Genomic DNA, 25,279 nt, shown 5'->3' on the forward strand with positions numbered 1-25,279 from the left:
CAGTATCATTGTCCAGGATGGGCTGTACATCTGCATCATTGGTGATACATTTGAGTGGTTACAGCTGGGAACTGTAGGTGACAACAAGCGGCATTCCGTTGTTTTCTCTTCTAGGTCTGCTCAGTAGTGAATTATTCCTGTGTTCCAATCTGGCTTTATCACTATGTTTTTGCCTGTTTGCTTGCTTGTAGTTCACTGAGTGGATATTACAGTTTGGGAAATGTCTGATGTAAGGCCTAAGGTCATGAATTTCGGTCAAACAAGCATGAAGAGATATGGTTGTAAGAAAAGGGCTTCACCTGTATACAATGAATTTTGTGATGTGTTCTGGGTGGAATATGGAAACATACAAATATATAGTGGTCATCTTCAGGACTGCTGTGAGATGGGTAACTCCTAAGAAAACTTGGTAATGATGAAACAAGCAAAACACAGAACTACATACTACAGCATAATAGGAATTGTAGCTAGTACATTTCTTAGTAAAATTAAAGTTCAGTTCCTTTCAACCACCAAAGCAGCCATCATTAATATCTTATAGTTACCTATCTGGCAAGCATGGTTTGCAGAGTTTGGTAATCATGTTTGGTAAACTTCTTGTTCTCCCAGGATCTCTGAGCATTTGGATCAAAAACCTGTTTTGTATCACTCAGATTTGGATGAAATTATCCTAAATTTCAGACATGGTCAAGATGCCCTTTTATCTATATCCTGTGAGATCTCATTAAGCAACTTAATCAAATTCAGTTTGAATGTTTGAGATGTGTCTCTGGAAATAAGTATTCCCAAATAAGAAATAATGTCTGGGAAACTTTGAAATGGCCAATGAGCTAATACACTATGAGATATAGTTTCTATAATCGTCATCAATTCAAATTTTGAAGAGGTTATTGTGATTGAATAGCCAGACAAATAACCCACTGTAATAATCAGCAGCATCGAAGCCAGAACAGAAGAATGGAGTTCCGAGATAAGCGGCATAAAGAATAATTTTAAATTTTAAGCCATCTTGCACAAAGCTACAAATGCTACTATTCTGTGGAATATCCCATGCCAGAGGATCCAAACATAAATCAAATGTCAAAGGAGGAAGTGGGCATTCCTGTCTGGTACCTCTCCCAAGTGAAAAGAAAGCCAAAAACAGACCATTGTTCATATCTCCAGCTCTTGGGGCTGAATATAACATCATGACCCATTTCAAAAATTCTACAGGAAAGCTAAATCACCCTACATAGCTGAAAGAAATGCCCAGTGATTATTGTCAAAGACATGTTCGGCCTCAAAAGATGTCTACCAGTTGGTGTTGGACTACAGCTCCCATCCTGTCTGACCATTGTCCATGCAAGCAAGGGCTGATGTGGTGTGGAGCACAACGATGTCATGAGGGACACAGTTTCCTCAGCACAAGCACTGAGTACTGAAACTCTGGCCAGAATGGCACATTTTACCAACATGCTTCCATCATAGAACAGACCTGCAGAGAGATAATTGAGGGAGGCATTTGGTGAACTCTGGCAAGTTTGGGAATCTACAGAAACTTCCAGGAGAGTCTTGAATATACTTTTAAGTTAATATATAGGATTAATGTTAGGCCCATCTGCCTCTAAAACCCTCATGCACAACACACTTAACAGTATAATACACAGAAATCACACAGAGGATTTAATTCTTTCTCTTCATTAGTTGGTCCCTGCTGTTCAGTTCTGGCCTCCACACAATGATGTAACATTTAGGGGTAAAGATGCAGAGCAATAACCCAGCACCTGAGACTAAGATGGAGAAGATCTCTACAGCCACCATCTCTTTGCCTTTTGTACTGAGGTAAGTTGGAACAAAGGACACCCACACACTACAAAACACCAACATGCTGAATGTTATAAACTTAGCTTCATTAAAGCTGTCAGGTAACTTGTGGGCTAGGAAGGCCACAACGAAGCTGGCCATGGCCAGGAAGCCCATGTAGCCCAGAACACCATAAAACATGGACACTGACCCTTCGTTACATTGCAAAATCATTTCTTCAGTTACTGAGTACATATCTATGTCAGGGAATGGGGGAGCTGATGTGAGCCATACAGTACAAATGCTTGCTTGAATAAGAGAGCATGAGAGGACAATGGAATGGGCGAGTCCTTTCCCCATCCAGTTCTTCAGCCTGGATCCAGGCTTTGTGGCTCTGAATGCAAGAGAAACAATGGTGGTTTTCGCCAAAATACAAGAAACGGCCACTGAGAAAATGAGGGCAAAAGTTGGTTGTCGGAGAAGGCAGGTCATTTCTCCTGGATGTTTGAGGAAGAGCAAAGCAGAGAGGAAGCAGAGAAGGAGAGAGATGAGGAGCATGTAGGTGAGGCCACGGTTGTTGGCTCTGACTATTGGGCTATCGCTGTGCTTAAGAAAAATCCCGAGCACCAAGGCTGTGATGAGGGAAAATGAAACAGCAGCTGAAGCTAAAGTGATCCCTAAAGGATCATCACATGACAAAAAATGTGTCACTTTGGGGATGCAACAATTTCTATTCTTGTTTGGATACTGATCTTCTGGACATCTGAAACAGTCATTCATATCTGGGAAAAAGGCGGGGGGGAAGGAAAAAAAGAAATAGAAGAAAGTCCCATGTCAGTTCCAGTTTTGTTTTTTTTTAATCTGAGTGAGCAGACATCTTATGAAGGCAAAATTGGAGCTCTGCATTACCCACCTGTCTGGTTTGAAATCTTCCCTTCTGGGCATGGAACACAACCATAACAGCAAAACTTTCCTCCTTCCTTCTTTTTCTTCTGATGACCAGTGTAACAATGTTCATTACAGACAGAAACGGGCAACATCTAAACTCAGCAATTTAAAATGGGAAATATTTAAGCATTTTATTGTTCAATAAATATCTCTAGGCCAGTACCATTTTCCAAAGAAAAAGAGATAGCCAACTGGTGGCCTGTGGGAATGGAAATGCAAAGTTCTCTCACAACCCTACCATTTTAACCATGATTTCTGTACACTGTTGGATTAAATATATACAAGAAATGTAACATCTGTTGCAGTGATGGCACTAATTAGGACACTCTGTGCCACTTGATTTTTCACATGCCATGGCTGGGCAGACTGGCTGTTCAACACAATGCCTTTCTTCAAAGTTTTTCTAAACCATCATGTTTCAAGACACTTCTGTCCCATTAAACCTCTATATACAAGAATGCCAGCAAACCCTTCTCATCTGGTTTTCCTCCAGTCAGCATAGTACTGCCTGCTTTATTTAGAAATGTAAACTTTTCTTCCATGTATACCCTACTTTTTCGGATAACATCACATCATCCACAAATACTTCGTATAGTATCGCATCCTTCCAAATGAACTTTCTTTCTAATGAGTGTATATGCGATATCGCCAAAAGGGTTACCAACCTCTTCCCCATAGCCACTCCCGCAGTGTTTGTAAGAAATTGCATCATACACAAAATATAAAACTATTTCACTTCAAACATCCATCAAATCACTTATATCTTTTCAGGGATAAAGCAGCCCAAAATGTTGCTTTGATAACCAAACCATTTATCAAGTCCAAGGGTAAGAACAATAAAAGAACATTTAAACCTAGCAGGGATATCTGGATTGGAGAAGAGTTTTTTTCATTACATATTTGAATGGTGAGAGGAAAACTCCTTTGGTGGACTGGAATGAATAATCTACAAGACTTCATAGGAGAATGTGTATTTCTTCGCTGAGGTTAAATACATATATGTATCTCTATCTCTATCTGAATAGAGATAGTTGGTCATTCACTGTTGCAACTAGTTCGAATGTACTCAGCACCACTGACATTCTTCTACAAGGTCAGGTTATTCAGAAAAGGAAATTGTGTGTACATTTGTTACCCATTTGGAAGATAAAGAGTCCACCAAGCTTACCCCAGAATCCATACCTGGTTGAAATGTCTGGGCCACACAATCACATCTGGATTGAGGATGAGTTCTTTTCCTTCAGGAGCATTGGGATTCACCCTACCAACCTTTACTTTCTGGAAAGACTTGTTTGGGTATGTGACCATATTCACAATGTCAAATCCTCCTCCCATTTCCCTTTTTTCATTAAAGGACACTGTTTCTTTAGCAGAGTTGTTAAACAAAATGTCATGCAGAAAGGCATGGAGCTAGTTGAAAGAGAAAAAGACGAGAGAAAATGACTTGCTTAGGATTTCACCCTGAAATTCTTCCCAAGTTGCACATATTGAAGGAAATGTGAAGAACAAAGTCTTGCACAACACCTTTCCCCCAAGAATTCAAAGAGGAGAAAGCTGTTCATTGAAATAAGATTTTGTTTTATAGACTTTACCTTCCATGGCTGCAAGGACTGAAGGTCAACACTGTTACCTCTTATCATTGGTCTGTGCTTGGATCTACGTAAGTACATGGCATGCAAAGCATGAGCTAAAGCGTAGACAGCATTATAGATGCTGTAGCTGTGGCCAGTCATGTGCATTTCAAAAAGATCTGTGGTAAGACTATCTAGTCTTTCTTCTCCAGTACATGTTTCATTGATCTTCACCAACTCTCTTCGATCTGGAAAGGAACAGTCAAACGCTTGTGCCCAGATATCTTTGAGAAAACTCTCCCCCTGAGTCCAGAGCGTTGTGCTCTGAAGATATTCCTTGAATCCTAGGATATCTTTTGAGTGAATCATGAATGAAATGGAACCATGGAATTGCTGGAAACCCCAACCCTTCTGAAGACCCGTTGATATGAAATCAATCTGGGTTGTTATAATCCAAACCTTCCCAAATGATACATTTTCCCTATTTGCAGAATCTCGGAAAAATTCAATTGTTTTCAGCCATGAAGTAGTCGAAGATTCTCCATACAAGATAAATATACTGGCTTTATAATCTGTGAAAAGTGCGGCAAACAGTCTTGTGATTACATCATACATGTTATTCCATTTATCCATATGAAGTTGTTGTGGTATCCTTTCCGTGAAGGCTGAGCAGATTCCATTTTCAGAAAGCAAGGGTTCCAGGGCCTGCAGGAAATGTTCTCCAGTGTTATCATCCACAATAAAGAGCCCAAGCCATGTCCACCCAAAATGTTGAAGTAACCGGATTATTCCCATATACTGATGGGCTTCATTTGGCACCATACGGTAAAAGGAAGAAATCTGCATGGTTTGAATCTCTTCTGAGGCAAATGAGCCATAAGTGAGCTGAAATAATATGAACAAATATTTTAGAGATACTTTAGGAACAGTTTCTGTATGCATATGCCTGATGATGTAAAAATCAAAACAATACAAAATGTTGAAGGAATGTGCATGTTCGGTGAGAGTAGAAATCAAGATCTCTTTCAGAGGAATATTCTGAACTTATGGGGCTATAATTCAATTTCCAGTATTTACCCCTGTCAATAACACATCTCCTTAGTTCTGAACCTTAAAATGACTCAGGGTATTATAAGAGATTTCCCCACATCCCCTTTCCCAGATCCTACCTGTGGAATTTTGTAGAGTTCTACGATGTCTGCCATTCGGAAGGAGGTTTCAAAGCCAAGCCCCCCAATGATGGCTACCAGGTTTTTCTGAGTGTCACATTTGTAGTTGGGGACAAATCTATGCAGTTTGAAGAGCAGGTCCAGAGTGGTCCGGTAGGTCAGCATCGGATCATAGTAGCTATCATAGATGTGGAAACCGAGTGTGACATTGGGCAAGATCTTGGGATTCTTGTTGACCTCATTTACTGCAAATGTCAAGGCAAGGGTGTGCTGGTAGAATTTTGACACCACACTGCCAATATAGAGAGTGTATTATTTAGGTTAGAATTCTAGAACAGAGGAAGCCAGTATTTCACAATCTCAGTATGACATGCACCACATCCAAATGGCGTTGGATGCTCCCTAGTATTAATAATATTAATAAATAATGAATTTTATTCAAGGTCTGCTCAGGTAGGATTGCTCCTTACACTTCTTTGCCATATTTCTCTGGAATGGATGAGAAGACACTTAAACTTTTTCCATATTTACACAAAGCAAGCATGGCTGAGGTTAAGACATTGTCTATGGAGTCTGTCAGGAAGTCATATCTAAAAAAGGAGTGTGTGACATATGGACCATGGGCCACATGCATCCTTGGCTTTTTTGTTCCCCCTGCCCTTTGCAATCAAAGAATTTCTGCCAAATTTTAGGGGAGCTGTGGTTGCTGCAAAGAAGCTCCATTTTCACATCAAAACAAGTTATGGAGGGATCTGACAGCCTATTTTCATGGCAATTAGTGATCATCTGGCATTTTCAAGACTGTAATTATGCATATATTTTTGTGTGGAATGTGGCCTAATTTACACATCTGTGCAAGCAATTGTACTAATATAATGCATTTTGGAACATTTTTTCATACACACACACACGTGTGTGTGTGTGTGTGTGTGTGTGTATTTGTGTGTACTTTCCCCTAATATATGCATTGGGTATGTTTTTTTTTCATTTTTCACACTTACTTGTATATATAATAAATGTTTCTTATACAAATTCCAGAGTTACCAATAAGCAATTAACTCCTCTCTCTCTCTCTGTCTCTGTCTCTCCATATATATGTATATCTCCATACATTTTATAAATAACTGAAGCAAGTTAAGGAAAAACAAAACTTAATATTTGTATATTAAATATTTGATATGTTATTGGATATATTAATTGAATATTAATATTAATATTATTGGATATTAATATTAGGGTTTACATCTACAGAAACTAATACAGCACAAACATTTTTTTAAGAAAAACTGTATTATTTTACAACAGGCACACAACTGTCTTTTTCCAGCAGTTCCAATAAAATATACTTTTGCCATCATCACCAAATCCCACATTTTCTCCAACCGCTCATCCCAAGGAGGTGTTCTTTGTCCTCTCCACTTTTGCATACATATGATTCTTGCTGCAGCCAATATAGAAGCTGTTCCTTTTTCTGTTGACTAATCCATCCATACAATTAAGAAGATGAAACAAGGGGTCTAATAAAATGGTGTAGGGAAATCATTTCTCCATATTTTATTATTAATAATCGTATTTGTTTATTTTTTTTCCAAAGAAGATGCCTGCCATAAATGATAAAAGTTCTTCATAGAACCAATCAACCTCACCTTCTTCAGCCTCAGTGGTTGGGGCAAAGACTTGAATTGCTGTGATGTTGAATGGTTTGCCTTGGATTCATACTGAGATCATTCTATCGTTTTTGAGATTGTACCCCAGTGCTGCTTCCCCCCCCCTTCATGGATCACTGCCTTGTTGTGGCGAAGGGGCTTGCATAACTCAGTGAAGCCATAAGCTATGCTGTGCAGGGCCAACCAAGACGGAAACGTCATGGCAGAGAGTTCTAACAAAATGTGGTCCACCGGAGAAGGAAATGGCAACCCACTCCACTATTCTTGCCAAGAAAACCCCATGGAACGTATCACAAGGCTAAAAGAGATGACGCTGGAAGATGAGCCCCTCAGGTCGGAAGGTATCCAATATACTACTGGGGAAGAGCAGAGGGTATTCCCAAGTAGCACCAGAAAGAGTGAAGCGGCTGGGCCAAAGCCGAAAGGACACTCAGCTGTGGATGTCCTGTGAAAAGAAAATCTGATGCTGTAAAGAACAATATTCTTTAGAAACCTGGAATGTCAGATCAATGAATCAAGGTAAGCTGGAGGTGGTCAAATATGAGATGGCAAGATTGAACATCGACATCTTGGGAATCAGCACACTAAAATGGACAAGCATGGGTGAATTTAATTCAGGTGACCATCATATCTACTACTGAGGGCAAGAATCCCATAGAAGAAATGGAGTAGCACTCATAGTCAACAAAAGGGTGGGAAAAGCAGTACTGGGGTACAATCTTAAAAATGATAGAATGATCTCAGTACGAATCCAAGGCAAACCATTCAACATCACAGTAATTCAAGTCTATGCCCCAACCACTGATGCCGAAGAAGCTGAGGTTGATCGGTTCTACGAAGACCTACAGCACCTTCTAGAACTAACACCAAAAAAAGATGTCCTCTTCATCATGGGGGATTGGAATACTAAAGTAGGAAGTCCAGAAATCACCCGGGATAACAGGCAAGCATGGCCTTGGTGTACAAAATGAAGCAGGGCAAAGGCTAATAGAGTTTTGCCAAGAGAACATGCTGATCATAGCAAACACTCTTTTCCAACAGCACAAGAGGCGACTCTACACATGGACATCACCAGATGGTCAATATCGAAATCAGATGGATTATGTCCTTTGCAGCCAAAGATGGTGAAGCTCTATCCAGTCAGGAAAAATAAGACCTGGAGCTGACTGTGGCTCAGATCATGAGCTGCTTCTTGCAAAATTTCGGCTTAAATTGAAGAATGTAGGGAAAACCAGTAAACCATTCAGGTATGACCTCAATCATATCCCTTATGAATATACAGTGGAGGTGAGGAATAGATTTAAGGGATTAGACTGATAGACAGAGTGCCTGAGGAACTATGGACGGAAGTCCGTAACATTATTCAGGAGGCAGCAACTAAATTAGGGATGTAAGAAAGTCACATACCTTTTGTGGATTATGTTGATGGTGGCGGGGGAGGCGCTCCGTCCCTTCCCCCGGAATCCTGGACGGGGGGGAGGCACTCCTTTCCTCCCCCCCCAGAATCCTGGGTGGTCGGCTGTGCTCCGCCAGGAGCCGGACATCCGGCCGCTGGCTAACAGGGACGCAAATGGTGGCGGACGTAGCTGCCGTCGTTTGCGTCCCTGCAGTCAGCCGTGATAGGCTATGTAAACGTTTACGTAGCCTATCACGTCTGATTTAAAAACAACAACAAAACGTGTATGCAAATGGCAGCGGCCACGGCCGCCGCCAGTTGCATTCCTTATTTCGCACGTCTTAGTCTATGTCAAGATTTATGTCAAGATTTACTTAGACTAAGACAGCGAAAATAAGGGGAACGCAAATAGCGTAGCGGACGCAAATGGCGGGGCGGGCAAACCGTTCTGCCACCAATTTCGGGGGGCCGAATGTGCTGGCATTTGGCCTTCCTGAGATCCGTGGTGTAATTCTCTGACATCCCTAAACTAAATTCATCCCAAAGAAAAAGAAATGGAAGAAAGCAAAGTGGCTGTCTGAGGAGGCTTTACAAGTAGCTGAGGAAAGAAGGGAAGTGAAAAGCAAGGGAGAAAGGGGAAGATATAGCCAACTGAATGCAGAGTTCCAGAGAATAGCAAGGAGAGACAAGAAGGCCTTCTTAAATGAACAATGCAAAGAAATCGAGGAAAACAACAGAATGGGAAAGACTAGAAATCTCTTCAAGAAAATTGGAGATCTCAAGGGAACGTTTTGTGCAAAGATGGGCATGATAAAGGACAAAGAAGGCAGGGACCTAAAAGAAGCAGATGAGATTAAGAAGAGGTGGAAAGAATACACAGAAGAACTATACAGGAAAGATCTGAATGTCCCTGATAGCCATGATAGTGTGGTCACTGAACTTGAGCCGGACATCCTCGAGAGTGAAGTCAAGTGGGTCTTAGCAAGCATTACTAACAACAAAGCCAGCGGAGATGACAGTGTTCCAGCTGAGCTATTTAAAATCCTAAAAGATGATGCTGTTAAAGTGCTGCACTCAATATGTCAACAAATTTGGAACACTCAACAATGGCCACAAGACTGGAAAAGGTCAGTTTACATTCCAATTCCAAAGAAGGGCAACGCCAAAGAGTGTTCAAACTTCCGCACAATTGCGCTCATTTCACATGCCAGCAAGGTGATGCTCAAAATCCTACAAGCTAGGCTTCAGTATTATGTGAACTGAGAACTACCGGAAGTACAGGCAGGGTTTCGAAGAGGCAGAGAAACTAGAGATCAAATCGCCAACTTGCGCTGGATCATGGAGAAAGCAAGAGAATTCCAGAAAAATGTCTATTTCTGCTTCATTGACTATGCTAAAGCCTTTGATTGTGTGGATCACAAGAAACTGGCAAATTCTGAAAGAGATGGGGGTACCAGACCACCTTACCTGTCCCCTGAGAAACCGGTCAAGAAGCAACAGTAAGAACCGGACATGGAACAACCGATTGGTTCAAAATTGGGAAAGGAGTACAACAAGGCTGCATATTGTCGCCCTGCTTATTTAACTTATATGCAGAGTACATCATGAGAAACTCCAGGTTGGATGAATCACAGGTCGGAATTAAGATTGCCGGGAGAATTATCAACAACCTCAGATATGCAGATGATACCACCCTAATGGCAGAAAGCGAAGAGGATCTAAAGATCCTCTTGTTGAGGGTGAAACAGGAGAGTGCAAAAGCTGGTTTGAAACTCAACATTAGAAAAACGAAGATAATGGCATCTGGCCCCATCACTTCTTGGCATATGGAAAGGAAAGAAATGGAAGCAGTGACAGATTTTATTTTCTTGGGCTCCAATGGTGACTGTAGCCATGAAACTAAAAGACGCTTGCTCCTTGGGAGGAAAGCTATGGCAAACCTAGGCAGCATAGTAAGAAGCAGAGACATCACCTTGCTGACAAAGGTCCATCTAATCAAAGCTATGGTTTTCCCAGTAGTAATGTATGGCTGTGAGAGCTGGACTATAAGGAAGGCTGAGCACCGAAGAATTGATGCTTTCGAACTGTGGTGCTGGAGGGGACTCTTACGAGTCCCCTGGACTGCAAGGAGGTCAAATCAGTCCATCCTAAAGGAAATCAACCCTGACTGCTCATTGGAAGGACAGATACTGAAGCTGAAGCTCAAATATTTTGGCCACCTAATGCGAAGAGAAAACTCTCTGGAAAAGACCCTGATGCTGGGAAACATTGAAGGCAAAAGGAGAAGGGGACGGCAGAGGATGAGATGGCTAGATAGCATCACTGATGCAATGAATATGGACTTGAGCACGCTCCGGGAGAGAGTGCAGGACAGGAAGGCCTGGCATGCTATGGTCCATGGGGTCACGAAGAGTTGGACATGACTGAACGACTGAACAACTGCTTTTCCCACCCTTTTGTTGACTATGAGTGCTACTCCATTTCTTCTAAGGGATTCTTGCCCACAATAGTAGATACAATGGTCACTTGAATTAAATTCGCCCATGCCTGTCCATTTTAGTTCGCTGATTCCCAAGATGCCGATGTTCAATCTTGCCATCTCATGTTTCACCACCTCCAGCTTACCTTGATTCATTGATCTGACATTCCAGGTTCCTAAACAATATTGTTCTTTACAGCATCGGATTTTCTTTTCACCACCAGACACATCCACAGCTGAGTGTCCTTTCGGCTTTGGCCCAGCCACTTCACTCTTTCTGGCGCTACTTGGAAATACCCTCTGCTCTTCCCCAGTAATATATTGGACACCTTCCGACTTGAGGGGCTCATCTTCCGGTGTCATACCTTTTAGCCTTGTGATACGTTCCATGGGGTTTTCTTGACAAGAGTACTGGAGTGGGTTGCCATTTCCTTCTCCAGTGGACCACATTTTGTCAGGACTCTCTGCCATGACCTGTCTGTCTTGGGTGGCCCTGCACGGCATAGCTTATGGCTTCACTGAGTTACGCAAGCCCCTTCCCCACAACAAGGCAGTGATCCATGAAGGGGTATTATGATTTAACTGTCATTTATTTTTGTTTGAAAACTGTTTACCAATTGCTGTGTGTGGATAGAAGTTTCTTTTTATTTTTTTTTACTGTGGTCAGCAGACCAGAGTAAGAAGCAAATATCTGAATTATAGAACATCACATAAAACCTAGATAGCCTCAAAACAAAGATATAGCTTTATGAGAAAATATGCCCTCAATATCCAATCTCAAATTGCTTCTCAAATTGCCACTGAGAAAAATTTGGTCATTGCCAATGATACCAATGGGATGTTGTCTGTCAAGAAATGGTTAACATAAAATGTGGTAATTTGGCCAGTAAGGGAGAAATCATTTCTTTCCAAACTCCATCAGAGAATTAGGGATGTACAAAAGTTCTGCCACGGATCTCGGGGAGGCCAAATGCCAGCGCATTCAGCCCCTCGAAATCGGTGGTGGAATGGCCCGCCCCCCCCAGGACAGGACTTACCTTGGGCAGATCTTCCTCGCGGCGGCTCCGTGCCGGTTCGGCGGCGGTGGCTGCGGCGGCCGGTCTTCCGACCGCCTGCCGCCGCCGCCATTTCCAGTTAAAAATAAAAATGATAGGCTGTGTAAAGTTTTACGTAGCCTATCACGGCTAGAGTTTAAAAAAACACCATGATAGGCTACGTAAATGTTTACATAGCCTATCATGGCTGACTTAAAAAAGACAACAAAAAAACGCGCATATGCAAATGGCGGCAGCCATGGCCGCCACCATTTGCATTCCTTATTTTGGCCCATCTTAGTCTACGTAAACATTTACGGCACCACCATTTCCAGTTAAAAAAAAAAACGTGATAGGCTACGTAAAGATTTACGTAGCCTATCATGGCTAGATTTTTAAAAAACACCATGATAGGCTACGTAAATGTTTATGTAGCCTATCACGGCTGATTTAAAAGAAAAAAAAATGCGCGTTTGCGTACGCACGTTTTTTTTTCTTTTAAATCAGCCGTGATAGGCTATGTAAACATTTATTTAGCCTATCACGGCTGACTGCAGGGACGCAAATCCTTGTGGAGAATCCTTGCGGAGCAGAGCCGGCTGGCCAGAATTTCAGGGGGGAGGGACGGAGCGCCTCCCCCCCCATGAATGTCACCCTTCGAAAAGGTAAGTGACTTTCGTACCTCCCTAGTATAAACCCACATTGCTTATGCGAGGGCGGGAGGGAGGTGCATGAGCGAGAGAGCATTGTTTGGGAGGGGAGCAGAGCTCAAGGCAACTCTGCCAGCCCCTCCCTAATTGGTTGTGCCACTGGGGGTGCCAATGACCCTCACCCATGTCATCTCTCCCCACCAGCCCTCAATATCCCCCCTCCTTGCAGTCAGACGAGCTGGCACCAGAGTTAGGGCATTTCTCGATCCACTCAGTAGGGGCAACTATTGTTGCAAATTTCATGCAATTCTGCCATGAAATATAAAAGTTATCAGCAGCCCCCTTTAAATAAACAACAACAACAACAACACCAGCCGCCACAACCAGCAAACACAAAACAAAATGCACCCAGTGCACAGCACAACGATGTCCTGAACATTTTTTTTTCTGATATTTGGCAAGTATAATCCCCTCCTAAGGGACTACTACTATCAAACATTCCTGACCAAATTTTAGACATTATAGCCAGTTTTTGATTTCCCATGATAGTCATTGGGAAGCATGAAGCCTTTATTTTCCATTCCACATCTCAGGTTTGGTACTTCATTGACGCAAATAGGCTCTGAATAAGTCCAAGACAAATTGGGCTGGTTTCCAACATGCCACATTGGTGTCTGAGTCGAAGCTGAGGGCTGGTACACACCTCTGCTTATTGCTATATAGGGACTTCATCAGATGGAACAGTCATTTATCAACAAAGACCTCATCCCATTACTGCCATAATTTCACCCTAGGAATAGACTCAAAAGCCACATTCCTATCCATGAAGGCAGAATACAGTTTCCCTTTCAAGGCTCCTATACCTGTATGTTCCTCCACCAAATGTTTGAGCACCAATGATTCCAAATTGAATGGTTCTCTCTAAATGCTGTTTGAGAGTCAGTAAATACACCAACATAAATGGATACAAGTTCCCCATTACTGAAACATACTGACAGTTCCCTGGGTTTGCCCATTTCTACGTCTATACCTGGGGACTCCTTTCCTTTCCTTTTTCTTGGAAAACCTGTGTGGGTTTTCACAGGTTTCCCCCCATTTCTACCTTTTGAAAAATGTTGCCTCTTTCATTTACTTTTTTTTTTTTTTTGGTGCCAGGAGGGTGATTCGTATCCTCACTAACTGCTGCACTGCATCTAAACTGCACACATCTGTCTGCATGTAAATTCTATGCAGAAGGAGGTCTTGCATTAGGCTGGACCAATCTTACATGTGTTTTCTTTAAGCAAATTATCATTTATATACATGCCCCCCCCCCCCGGTGGCCTGGCATAGGTCAGACGATGGAGAAGGTGGGGGGACAAATCCTTACTGTGGAATCTCAAAGAGCTTCTGAGAAGGATATTCCTTGAATGGAAGCTCGTCAAAGCTATAAAAGATCTGAGAAGCGATCCCACCAATGACGAGGCCCCCCTTCTGATACCACTCATGTGGAACAGGGAGGGGATCATCTTCAGGGCACTTCATAGTATATACTTCGAATTTGCGCGCAGTGGGAGGCAGCAGAAGTAGGAATACCAGTAGACACAACCTGCTGGTGTCAAAGCTTTTCTCTACGCACACTGATGCTGACATGGACAACAACTATCTCTCTTCTATTGCCTTGGATGGTGCCTGACTTTGCCAACACACACCTTAAAGGGGATTGTATATTACCTTAGATGGCCAGCACAAAGACAACACTCAGAGATGAAGTTGACAGAGCCCTGCCTGACTGTTTTGTCTATTCGCAGCTCTCCACAGCAGAAATTGCCCCTTATTTATAACCACTTACTTATAGTTATAACCACTTTCAGCCTTGAGGATTGGTTTTACTACTGCCTTCTGGAAAGCCTTTGGAGCTTTGGCCAGGTGAACAATTAATTGTGGTTTGGATAATTGCAGGGGAAGATAATTACTTCTCCAAAGCTTGGACTCTGAGAGACACTTTTGGTAGAAAACATGTTGGGTTCACTCCCCCCCACATGAACAGAAGTCTTGTCTGCTCCTAAAGGAATGAGAAATAGGAGCTTGGTTCCAAATTACCACAAGTCAATGGTGGCAAAAAACACAACAGCCAAGTAAGACACCAAGATGAAGCCATTCTCTCGACTGAGGACACAAAACTTGTGGCAATGACAAAACCTCATTAAGGAGAAGGGAAATAAAATATACATTGCCACCACTTGGCCCTGAAAAGCATCTCACAAACAAATCACCACCACCACCACCTGAAAAATAATAATAACCAACTATACTCATGGAAGTGAATTTGGGGATAACATTTTGTCAAAGCTCTACAATGCTTTCAGTGCAATCCAATGCATGCCTTTTCGAAGTCAGCCCCACTGAGTTGAAGTGGGTTTACCCCGAGGGAAGTCGGTATAATATTGCAGCTTTAGGCACAGAACCAACAAGGGGAGAGGCAATCCGTGATTTTATCCTCAACAGTGCTTCAGATCTGGAGTGAAGTACGAGCCTTGTCATACCACTTCTAAACAATAGCCGTACATCATTGGTAGGACATGCACTGACGTTGTGGAGCCCACCTGACTGTACTATGCTGAGCATTAAGAATCAGGGCAACCATGAATTTGCTGTTCCTATGAGATGAGCAGCACTCACAGTTCTGCCTAGAATGTTTGATTCCTGTGAGGCCAACAAAGGCCAGAAATTAGGAACATTGTGGAATGTGTAATATCCAGCATCTCCTTCTGTCAGCAGGCTGGGCAGGGAGTTCAACAATGCCTGTTTTGCCAGGAATTCAACTTGCAGGGGTTTCACAACATACATGTGATGGCACTGCATAGTCTCCACCATAGGCTAGGCCTTTTTCTCCCTCCCATGCACCATACAAGGATTATCTTATGTGACTGTTCATTTGGGGGCCAAGTAGAATCTCCCCCAAAAGAAACCTGATTGGCCATGGCCTCTTTTGCCTACTCTGCACTCATGAGTAAGATTGGAAACTGACAGAGAATCATAGATCTGGAAGGGGCTATTTAGGCCATTGAATCCAACCCCCTGCACAGTTCAGGAATCCAGTTTAAAGCCCCTCTCATGGTGGCTGGCCGGTCTCTACTTGAATATGTCCTGTGATGGAAAACCCATAACCCTGCTAGGTAGTTATTTCCATTGTGTGACTTCAGCCAAAATCAGCCTATTTGTAACTTAAGCCCATTATTTCATACCTTATGGTCTTCCTTGATAGAGAACAGTTTGCAGACCTCTTCAGTATGATAACCCTTTAGATCCTTGAAAAAAAATGCTATCATATCCTCCTCATTATTCTCTTCTCAATGCTAAAATGCCCAGTTCCTTCAGTCTTTCCTTGGACTCAGTTTCTAATCTTCTGATCATATTGTTTGCCTTTCTCTGAATTCATTCAAATTTATCTGACTCCCTCTTGAAGTATGTTATCCAAAACTAGACACAGTATTTCAAGTGACTTCTGACTAGGGATGGCGGAGAATTCCACCACGGACTCCAATGAGGCCAGATTCTAAAGCATCTGCCCCCCCTCTGGAGTCCATAGCGGAACGGACCACTCACCTCCGCCACCCCGTGAAGTTCGCGCCCACTGGATCCTACCTGCTTCCGGTTGGGTCCGGCTCCATCCGTCCACACCGCTGCCATCTGCTGCCAATCTGCAGAAGCAATTGGTGTCCAGCGTAGCGGACGCCATTTGCGTCCCTGCTCTTTGCCGTGATAGGCTATGTAATAGGTGTGAAAAGCTTTACGTAGCCTATCACACGAAGGGACAGGGACGCAAATGCCAGGCGCCACTTTCCATCCACAGACCGGCAGCGGATGGAAGTCTGGCAGCGGACGGACACAGCCGGAGGCTCCGCGGACTCACTGCAGAGCGGAGCTGGCCGAGAAGGATTCCGGGGGGAGGAACGGATCATCTCCCCCCCTGCGCAGACCCCCCAGCAGACTCAGGTGAGTGGGGTTCGTACACCCCTAGCTCTGACTAGCACAGTGTAGAGTGGGACCAAGCCTTCCTGTGATTTTGAAACAATGCACCTTTAAATTGCATTTGGATTTCTTTTCTTTCTTTTTTTCTTCTTTCGGGTGGGGCCACACCATGCTGCTAACAATCAATGTAGGAAGTTAGCTGATAGAAAAATGACATAAGAATAGTCTGGCAGGACTCGTTCTTGACAAATCCATGCTGGCTTCCCGTGATCACTGCAGTAGTGTCAAAGTGCCTACAGATTCGCTCTTTATCATCTGCTCTAGAATCTTCCTAGGTATTGTTGTCAAAATGACTTCTCTATGATTCCGCAGATATTCTCCCCATCCCTTTTGAAGATAGGGACAAAATTTGACCACCTCCAGTCCTCCCATGATTCACCCGTTCTCCAGTATTTCTCAAAGATAATAACTAGAGGTTCCCAGAGCCCCTCCACTAGCTCCTTGAACACCCTAGGATGCAATTCAGCTGGACATGGGGTCTTGGACTCATTGAGGGTGCTTATATATTCCTTGACCACCTCTCTGTCAACCTCAAGCTGCACTCCTACCCCTTTAGTCTCTTTGTTTGTCACTTAGGCCAAATGGGACACAGATCCTATTACCGGTGGAACAGGGGAAATAAAGAGACGGATACCAGTGGCTGGTATCCAATTGGGCCACATTCATTGATTGATCTGCAATGAGGAAAGACCTGGATGGGCAACTGATCTGAGCCAGCCACTACCTAGGCACTGGAATGGGTGAAAAGACTCAAAGCCAATAGAGTGGCATCACAGCTCGCCACCTTCCAGGGCTACCCCTTTGGGGGGAGGTAGGCCTTCCTCTGTAACCCCCCCCCCATTGGTCACAAAACACCGAGGGGAGGTTGAGGTGAGTTGGCCTCACAGGTAATCCTCAACCCACCGATGGGTCAGAGTGGGAGGCTTCAGGCATCACCTGTCACCAACACAGTTCCTCTGAATGCTCAGCATCCCTGTTCTCATCAGCATTGCCAGCCCCTAACAACTGACCAGGAGAAATGTGATCGAAGAGACCTAAACATCAGATAAAGCCAAATTCACCTGAAGGACACATCCACCCCACCTACAGTGTGAAGTAGGCAAAAAGACACACAGCCCCTGCCAATCAGACTGTGATCCAAAAATTCCTGCTTGGCCCCCAAAAGGGGGAACATAGAATCAGAGAATCAGAGAATAGTTGTTGTTGTTTATTCAGTCAGTCACTTCCGACTCTTCATGACTTCATGGACCAGCCCACGCCAGAGCTTCCTGTTGGCCATCACCACCCCCAGCTCCCCCAAGGTCAAGTCCATCACCTCCAGAATATCATCCATCCATCTTGCCCTTGGGCGGCCCCTCTTCCTTTGGCCTTCCACTTTCCCTAGCATCAGCATCTTCTCCAGAGTATCCTGTCTTCTCATTATGCGGCCAAAGGACTTCACTTTTGCCTTTCATATCATTCCCTCAAGTAAGCAGTCTGGCTTTATTTCCTGGAGTATGGACTGGTTTGATCTTCTTGCAGTCCAAGGCACTCTCAGAATTTTCCTCCAACACCACAGTTCAAAAGCATCGATCTTCCTTTGCTCAGCCTTCCTTATGGTCCAGCTCTCGCAGTCATAGGTTACAATGGGGAATACCATTGCTTGAACTATGAAGACCTTTGTCGTCAGTGTGATGTCTCTGCTCTTCACTATTTTATCAAGATTTGTCATTGCTGTCCTCCCAAGAAGTAAACGTCTTCTGATTTCCTGGCTGCAGTCAGCATCTGCAGTAATCTTTGTGCCTAGAAAGACAAAGTCTGTCACTGCCTCCACGTTTTCTCCCTCTATTTGCCAGTGATCAATCAAGCTGGTTGCCATAATCTTGGGGTTTTTTTAGATTTAACTGCAACCCAGCTTTTGCACTTTCTTCTTTCACCTTCGTCATGAGGTTCCTCAGCTCCTCCTCACTTTCAGCCATCAAAGTGGTATCATCTGCATATTGGAGATTGTTAATGTTTCTTCCAGCGATTTTAACTCCAGCCTTGGCTTCATCAAGCCGAGCACGTCACATGATGTGTTCTGCATACAGGCTGAATAGGTAGGGTGAAAGTATACAACCCTGCCGTACTCCTTTCCCAATCTTAAACCAGTCCGTTGTTCCATGGTGTGTTCTTCCTGTTGCTACTTGGTCGTTATACAGATTCCTCAGGAGGCATACAGGATGACTTGGTATCCCCATCCCACCAAGAACTTGCCACAATTTGTTATGATCCACACAGACAAAGGCTTTAGAATAGTGAATAAAACAGAAATAGATGTGTGTGTGTTTTCTGAAACTCCCTGGCTTTCTCCATTATCCAGCAGATATTGGCAATTTGGTCTCTAGTTCCTCTGCCTTTTCTAGGGGCCTATAAAACCATCAAGTCCAACCCCCTGGTCAATGCAGGAATCTAAGTCAAAGCATCCCTGACAGATGGCTGTCCAGCTTCATCTTGAATGACTCCAGTCCAGTGTGGGAGAGCCCACCACCTCCCCAGGTCATTGGTTCCATTGTCGTATTGCTCTAACAGTCAGGAGGTTTTTCCTGATGTTCAGCTGGAATCTGGCTTCCTGTAACTTGACCAGTGGAACCCACACTCCATACAATGAGGGTGGGAAGGAGCCATGCTTTGAAGGCCCCAGAGAGCTAAAAGTGCCCCTTGGACCCCTCCCACAGTCATGGCACCACCAGAAACTGCCAAAGGTGGTCCCCCAGATCTCTCCAATTCCTGCTGTCCACAATGGCCCCCTGCAGCCAGGCAAGCCAGATGTGCATAGGATATTTTGGGGAGAAGACTGTGCCAAAATAAGAGCTGAACAGTTCAACCATTTCTTTGTCACCTGGCAGCATTTTGCCATCTTCATTGATCTGCTGGTATTCCATTACTTTTGTCCTCCTCTTCATATCTGAACAAGCTGGATTGTTGTTGTTGTTGTTGTTGTTGTTGTTGTTGTTGTTAGCATCCCTCACCAACATCAGCTCATTCCTGACATCATCTCTGCAATTCTGGCCTATCTGCATGTACACCCCTTAGTGACCTGTCCCTCTTCCCAGCTCGTATATACCCTTTTTACATTTTCAGATAATTGCGAAGCTTTTTATGTAGCCACATTGGCTTCTTCTGTGGTCTTCTTCCCCCAGCCCTTCACTGGGATTATTTCTGATTACACCTTTAGTAACTCCTTTTTTAGGAACCCCCATCTTTCTTGAACGCAGCTTCCTGTCAGCTTCTGTACCATGACATCCTACAGATCTTTGCTCTGCATTAATTAAATTCAGATTTAAAGGTACATGCCTGACTATGCTCAGCTATAGTTTTCCTTAAAATCAAGAACTCGAGACTTACATGGTCACTTCCCCCCCCCCAAATCCCTGCTAAATTTACCTCATCAAATAACTCTTCCCTATTCATCAGAATCAAGTCAACAGTGGCTGATCCCCTCATTCCTTCTTCCACCCTCTGAAGGAGAAAGTTATCAGCAAAGCAAGTCAGGCATTTCTTGTTTTTAGATCTCTGAAGAGTTGCAAGCTTTTATCTTGCATCTTACTTTTGTGTTATTCTGTTTTCAACTCATGGTTTTACATTCTGTTTTGCCACGTTCTGGTATTTTCTGGGCTTCAGTTTTGCATTGAACTGCCTCAGGACACACCCTTGCAATCAAGCAGCTCTCAGGACATACCCTGCCTTTCAGAAGTATTCATACACACACCCCTTTGACTTTTCCAAATATTGTTGTGTTTTTCTTCCCATTTAGTAAAGACACAATCGTTTGTTGCACAACATTGTGCAAGGGCCACAATTCAATCACTGTGCATGTGTTTTCTGAGATATGTAGGGTTTCAAGGAGATTCTTTCACATCAGTCGCACCATTACACTTCGGTTATGGCACTATTCTTCTTGTTTCGACAGATAAGCCTGCCTCCCTTCATCCAACAATACCTCAATGGATTTCCCTTCATTAAAACTTGACCATAAAGAAGAGAGATTTTGATGGTGGTTTCAGTCCTTGACAGTTTTTAAAACATTGGTTAGCCTATGCCAGTGTCTGAATCCCTTATCAATAAATGCTGGATCAGAGTGACCATTGTTGGCTGCATCATGAGAGGAGAAGAAAGGGCAGTAAAAGCAAAATGCTGCATCCTTTGATGGGCTATATGCGAAGCACCTCTACTTTTCATACTAATCATACTGAAAACTTCTTTGTTTATTCTGTATTTTATTTCTAAGAAACATGCTCAATCAAGGCTGATACGGACCTCTAGGTAATTAAATAATCTATTTTGTGGAATATCACAGAGACCGGTGATATTTGGAATAGCACAGATCAGATGGAATGTTTGATGCCTTTGAATAGGAAGTGCGCTGAGACAAAGTCTGTTTCTGTTGGTCATTACTTGGTTTATTGCATGCGCTGAAACAGCTGGCGGCACTATGTTCATGTCAGTTCTTGATCTTGACCGAGGAGTCTGAGGTCTTTGCACTGCTCTCAGCACATTCTTCATAATTCAGTTTGTCTTTTTCTGTTCTCACCTTAACAATGAACCAATCTATGTCTTAAAATTAAAAAGGGGGTATCATACGACTTAATTAAAATGTAAAACCATGGGTTTGTTATGCTATTTCAGTGGAGGACACATGTAACCCTGCCAGCTGGTCACAAATTAGTCCACATATTTTACCCTGTGTGGCTCTGAAGTTGTAAGGTTGCTTCAAGGAAAAATAAAAATAAACACACAGCTAAGAAATCAAATATGCAAACAGATAATTTATCATAAAAACCAAAACCAAAGGAGCTTTCTAGACTTTTAGCTTTGCTGTTTTAAATCTGTATTTTAAATCCCTGTAATGCTGCTAGGTTTTATTCTGGTTGTATTGTTATACTGTGGTTTTAATGATTATATATGTTACGTTGTTTTATTGTGTGCTCCTTGTTTTTAATTTTTGTGAACCGCCCAGAGAGCTTCAGCTATTGGGCGGTATAGAAAGGAAATTAATTAAATAAATAAATAAATAAAAATATCTTGCAACAAGTAATAAACAACAGTACAATTTTTTTCTGTACCTCTCCAAGAGGGTAAAATGCACATAAACCACACAGGCTGTGTGCGTAATCCACCAGAGCAACACAGAAAAAAATAATAATAGTAGTAGTAGTAGTAGTAATAATAATAATAATAATAATAGCAGTGGCAGCAGCAACAGCCGTAATCTGGCATAGCGGACACCATTTGCGTCCCTGCTTTAGCTGTGATAGGCTATGTAAATATTTACGTAGCCTATCACAGCAAAGAGCAAGGATGAAAATGGCATTCGCTATGCCATTTGTGTCACTATTCACTACTCTTTTCGTGATAGGCTACGTAAATATTTACGTAGCCTATCACAGTAAAGCAGGGACGCAAATGGTGTCCGCTACACCAGATTAGGGATGGTGGAGAATTCCGCCATGGACTCCAGTGAGGCTGGATTCTTTAAAATCCGGTAGGGATGTCAGAGAATTTTGCCACGAATCTCGGGGAGGCCGAATGCCAGCGCATTCGGCCCCCCGAAATCAGTGGCGAAACGGTCTGCCACACACATCCTGGGACAGGACTTACCTTGGGCGAATCTTCCTGGCGGCGGCGGCTGTGGCGGCAGTTCGGCGGCGGTTCAGCGGCGGCGGCGGCGGCGGCTGGTCTTCTGTCCAGCTACCGCCACCACCATTTCCAGTTTTTTAAAAAAGTGATAGGCTAGGGATGTACGAAAGGGACTTACCTTGTCCCGCAGCTTTTTTCATGGTGGGGGGGAGGCGCTTCGCTTCTCCCCCCGAAGTACATGCGAGCGGGGGGTGTCTTCCCGCCTCGCCCGGCTGAAATTCAGGCTGGGGGGGGAGGCTTCCTGCCTCACACCCAGCCGAAATTAAGGCCAGGGAGAAGCGCCCCGTCTCCCCGGCCGCGAACCTCAACAGAAAAGTAAAAAAAAAAAAAAAAAAGCCCTGTGATAGGCTACGTAACGATTTACGTAGCCTATCATGGCTAGATCTGCAAAGTCATCCATGATAGGCTACGTTAATCGTCACGTAGCCTATCACGGGTGACTTAAAAAAAAAAAAGCGTGTACGCAAATGGCGGCCCCCATAGGGAGCTGCCATTTGCGTTCCTTATTTGGTCGCTGTAATCTACGTAAAGATTTACGTAGACTACGGCGAAAATAAGGGCAACGCAAATAGCAATTCCAAGTACATCAGACATCACAGGGAAATTGTATTTAGCAGGTGAAACCGAGGATTTCAAAAACTTATAATCAGCTCCCAATTATCCATCCAGTCCACTTATCCATCTCAGTTCGCTACATTACACAAGTGTCTGACACTTCGGTGTACAACCAGCCTGTCCCTGTCGCTGCCACCACCACAGCAGCAGGGACAGGAGGAGGAGAGGGGAGTGGCCCTCTCTTCTCCCCGTCCCTCCGCCACTACAGCAGGCAATTGAGCACCAGATGTTTGGCACAAGTGTTTCCTTTTCCCTGAAGGGACCCCTTTGGAGACAAGGAAACATTGCTGCAAAAAGAAGGGGTGTTGCCACTGCCACTGCTGAGAAGCTGTGCCTCCCACTGCTGGTCTCTGACAGAGAGAGGCATGGTTGACCGCAGAGGCAGGATGGGAGCCGAGAGGTGCCCATTCTGCCACTGCCGCCTTCGCTGCCTTCACCGCTGCTGAGCAACCTTGCCTCTCTCTGCCTGGCGCCACAGAGGGAGGCGCGGTTGCTCAGTACTACTGGCCCCTCACGCTCTTCTTTGGAAGGAGAGCATGAGGGGATGGCTGGCAGGCAGCAGGGACAAGTTTGCAAGCAGCTGCAACTGGTTTCTGTGCACCCATGGTCCATCAGGCAGTTCAACCCCGTGAGCGCAGTGGGGTCGGACAAGGGGATGGGGTTCAGCAAGAGGCACGTGGGATAGGTGTGGCAGGGTTCATCCATCCCGACTTGTGGCAAACTGCCTCCATTTTCAAGAACGCCCCCCCCCCATTTCCCAGAATACATTCCAGGGCTCACAGTTATCTCACAACACAGACAGAAGTAATCACATACGTTACTGGTCACTTGCAGTTAGCATAGACTCCTTTGGGAAGAAACACTCCTATGGAATACATGGAATGCTTATCAACAATACACGTTACATTCGTACTCTGTGGCAGCTGTACAGTAGAAGGTAATGATATGCAAAACAAATGGTATAATCATGGGTGCTCAGGTGGCCCTGGCTTTACTGACGTGTTTAAGAGGTGAGGATGCTTCAGGACAGGCCCATATTTCCTACCAAGGCTCTCGACTGCCCAGTTTGAAAGGCAACCTCATAGGTTAGTTGCTGGGTTGCAGCTTGCTATTCCTGCTGGCAGGTGAATGTTCCCTCAGTTCTATGCAAGCAAATCCATTTATTCTATGAAGGACACACACACACACACACACACGACACACACACACAGACGGACACACACACACACACAGACGGACACACACACACACACAGACGGACACATACACACACACACACACAGACGGACACACACACACACACACACACACTAATTCTGGCCTTGCAGTCGCCATCCAGGGTACTGCCACTGTTCCTCACAGCTTTCTATGCTGCTGCTTCCAGAACAAAATTGATACTGAGACATAGTGTCAGGGAAACGTCAGTACAATTAGAAAACTCACTGTCTATATGCCCAGAGAGCCAACACATCTTAACCCCTTTTAAACAACACGCCTTATTTCACTAGCTGTATGTAGGAAGAAGCAGGAAAAGATGCCTATCCTGATAAATGTGGAATGTATTAGCTGCTATATTTGGGTGTTGTTGTTTTTTAAATTAGATCCATCCAGAAGAGGGGAGGGCATTTTTTTCCCTGAAGTGTATGTACAGGTTCATTTACACTAGTCATCAGAAGGAGTAGCAATACTTAAAGGGCTCCTCATATCCTGTGATACTGCAGATAGTGCGGGTCTCCTATATCTCAGCATCCTTCTGTTATAGTCTATTTTCTTCATTGGATCATTTCTCTTACTATTTTCTATTGTTTTGCTTTATTTATTTCTCATTCTGTCCCATTAAATCCTTCATCATATTGTAGTGAACCTGACTCCTAAGGCATAGAAAAGGGGAGGGGAACCTGTGGTCCTCAATATTTTAATGATATATATATATATATATATATATATATATATATATATATATATATCAGAGAGAGACAGAGAGACAGAGAGAGACAGAGAGAGAGAGAATGCTGCTTTCTAACAAGTATACGTAAACTTCATCAAAGCTAAATGTTGTTATAAGTATCCATTTGCAAATAGCATCTACATATAACTGATTCAAATGTTGAAAGCGTTGTTATGTCCTCAGTCCACTGCATTACAGGATGTGACTGATTTCCCCCCCCCCCAATGTGGTAATATCAGTCTTTTGGCTGTCAAAAGGGTGTGCAGAATCCCTTTGCACTCACTGGGTGTTAATTTCCAGGAAGTGGGTAAATAATTTAAGAGAACATGTACATCAGTAAATACTAAA

The 25,279-nt window shown here is 43.6% G+C and overlaps 1 protein-coding gene across 1 annotated transcript; it reads right to left on the minus strand.

Moving 5' to 3' along the window:
- Nucleotides 1-1,662: 1,662 nt before the first annotated feature.
- On the minus strand, nt 1,663-23,688 carry LOC146342902 (vomeronasal type-2 receptor 26-like). The gene is made up of 9 exons (XM_084808069.1): nt 23,325-23,688; nt 17,090-17,281; nt 16,285-16,379; nt 14,066-14,178; nt 5,941-6,060; nt 5,471-5,762; nt 3,913-4,140; nt 2,696-2,822; nt 1,663-2,564 (listed from the first exon to the last, which is right to left on the minus strand). The coding sequence occupies exons 1-9, from the start codon at nt 23,686-23,688 to the stop codon at nt 1,663-1,665; spliced, it is 2,433 nt and encodes an 810-aa protein (XP_084664195.1).
- Between the last annotated feature and the right edge of the window lie 1,591 nt (nt 23,689-25,279).

The sequence above is a fragment of the Heloderma suspectum genome, chromosome 6, assembly GCF_057233095.1.
Source record: "Heloderma suspectum isolate Gila_16-S chromosome 6, 16-S_ref, whole genome shotgun sequence".
Lineage (NCBI taxonomy): Eukaryota > Metazoa > Chordata > Lepidosauria > Squamata > Helodermatidae > Heloderma > Heloderma suspectum.

Excerpts from the sequence above, each read along its gene's own strand:
- LOC146342902 (XM_084808069.1), bottom strand. The coding sequence starts at position 23,688 with ATGGATGAACCCTGCCACACCTATCCCACGTGCCTCTTGCTGAACCCC. Across the intron at positions 17,282-23,324 it reads CTCTCTGTCAGAGACCAGCA|TGACAAACAAAGAGACTAAA; the intron begins GTGGGAGGCACA and ends ATTTGGCCTAAG. Across the intron at positions 2,823-3,912 it reads GGCCCAGACATTTCAACCAG|ATGTTGCCCGTTTCTGTCTG; the intron begins GTATGGATTCTG and ends TGCTGAGTTTAG.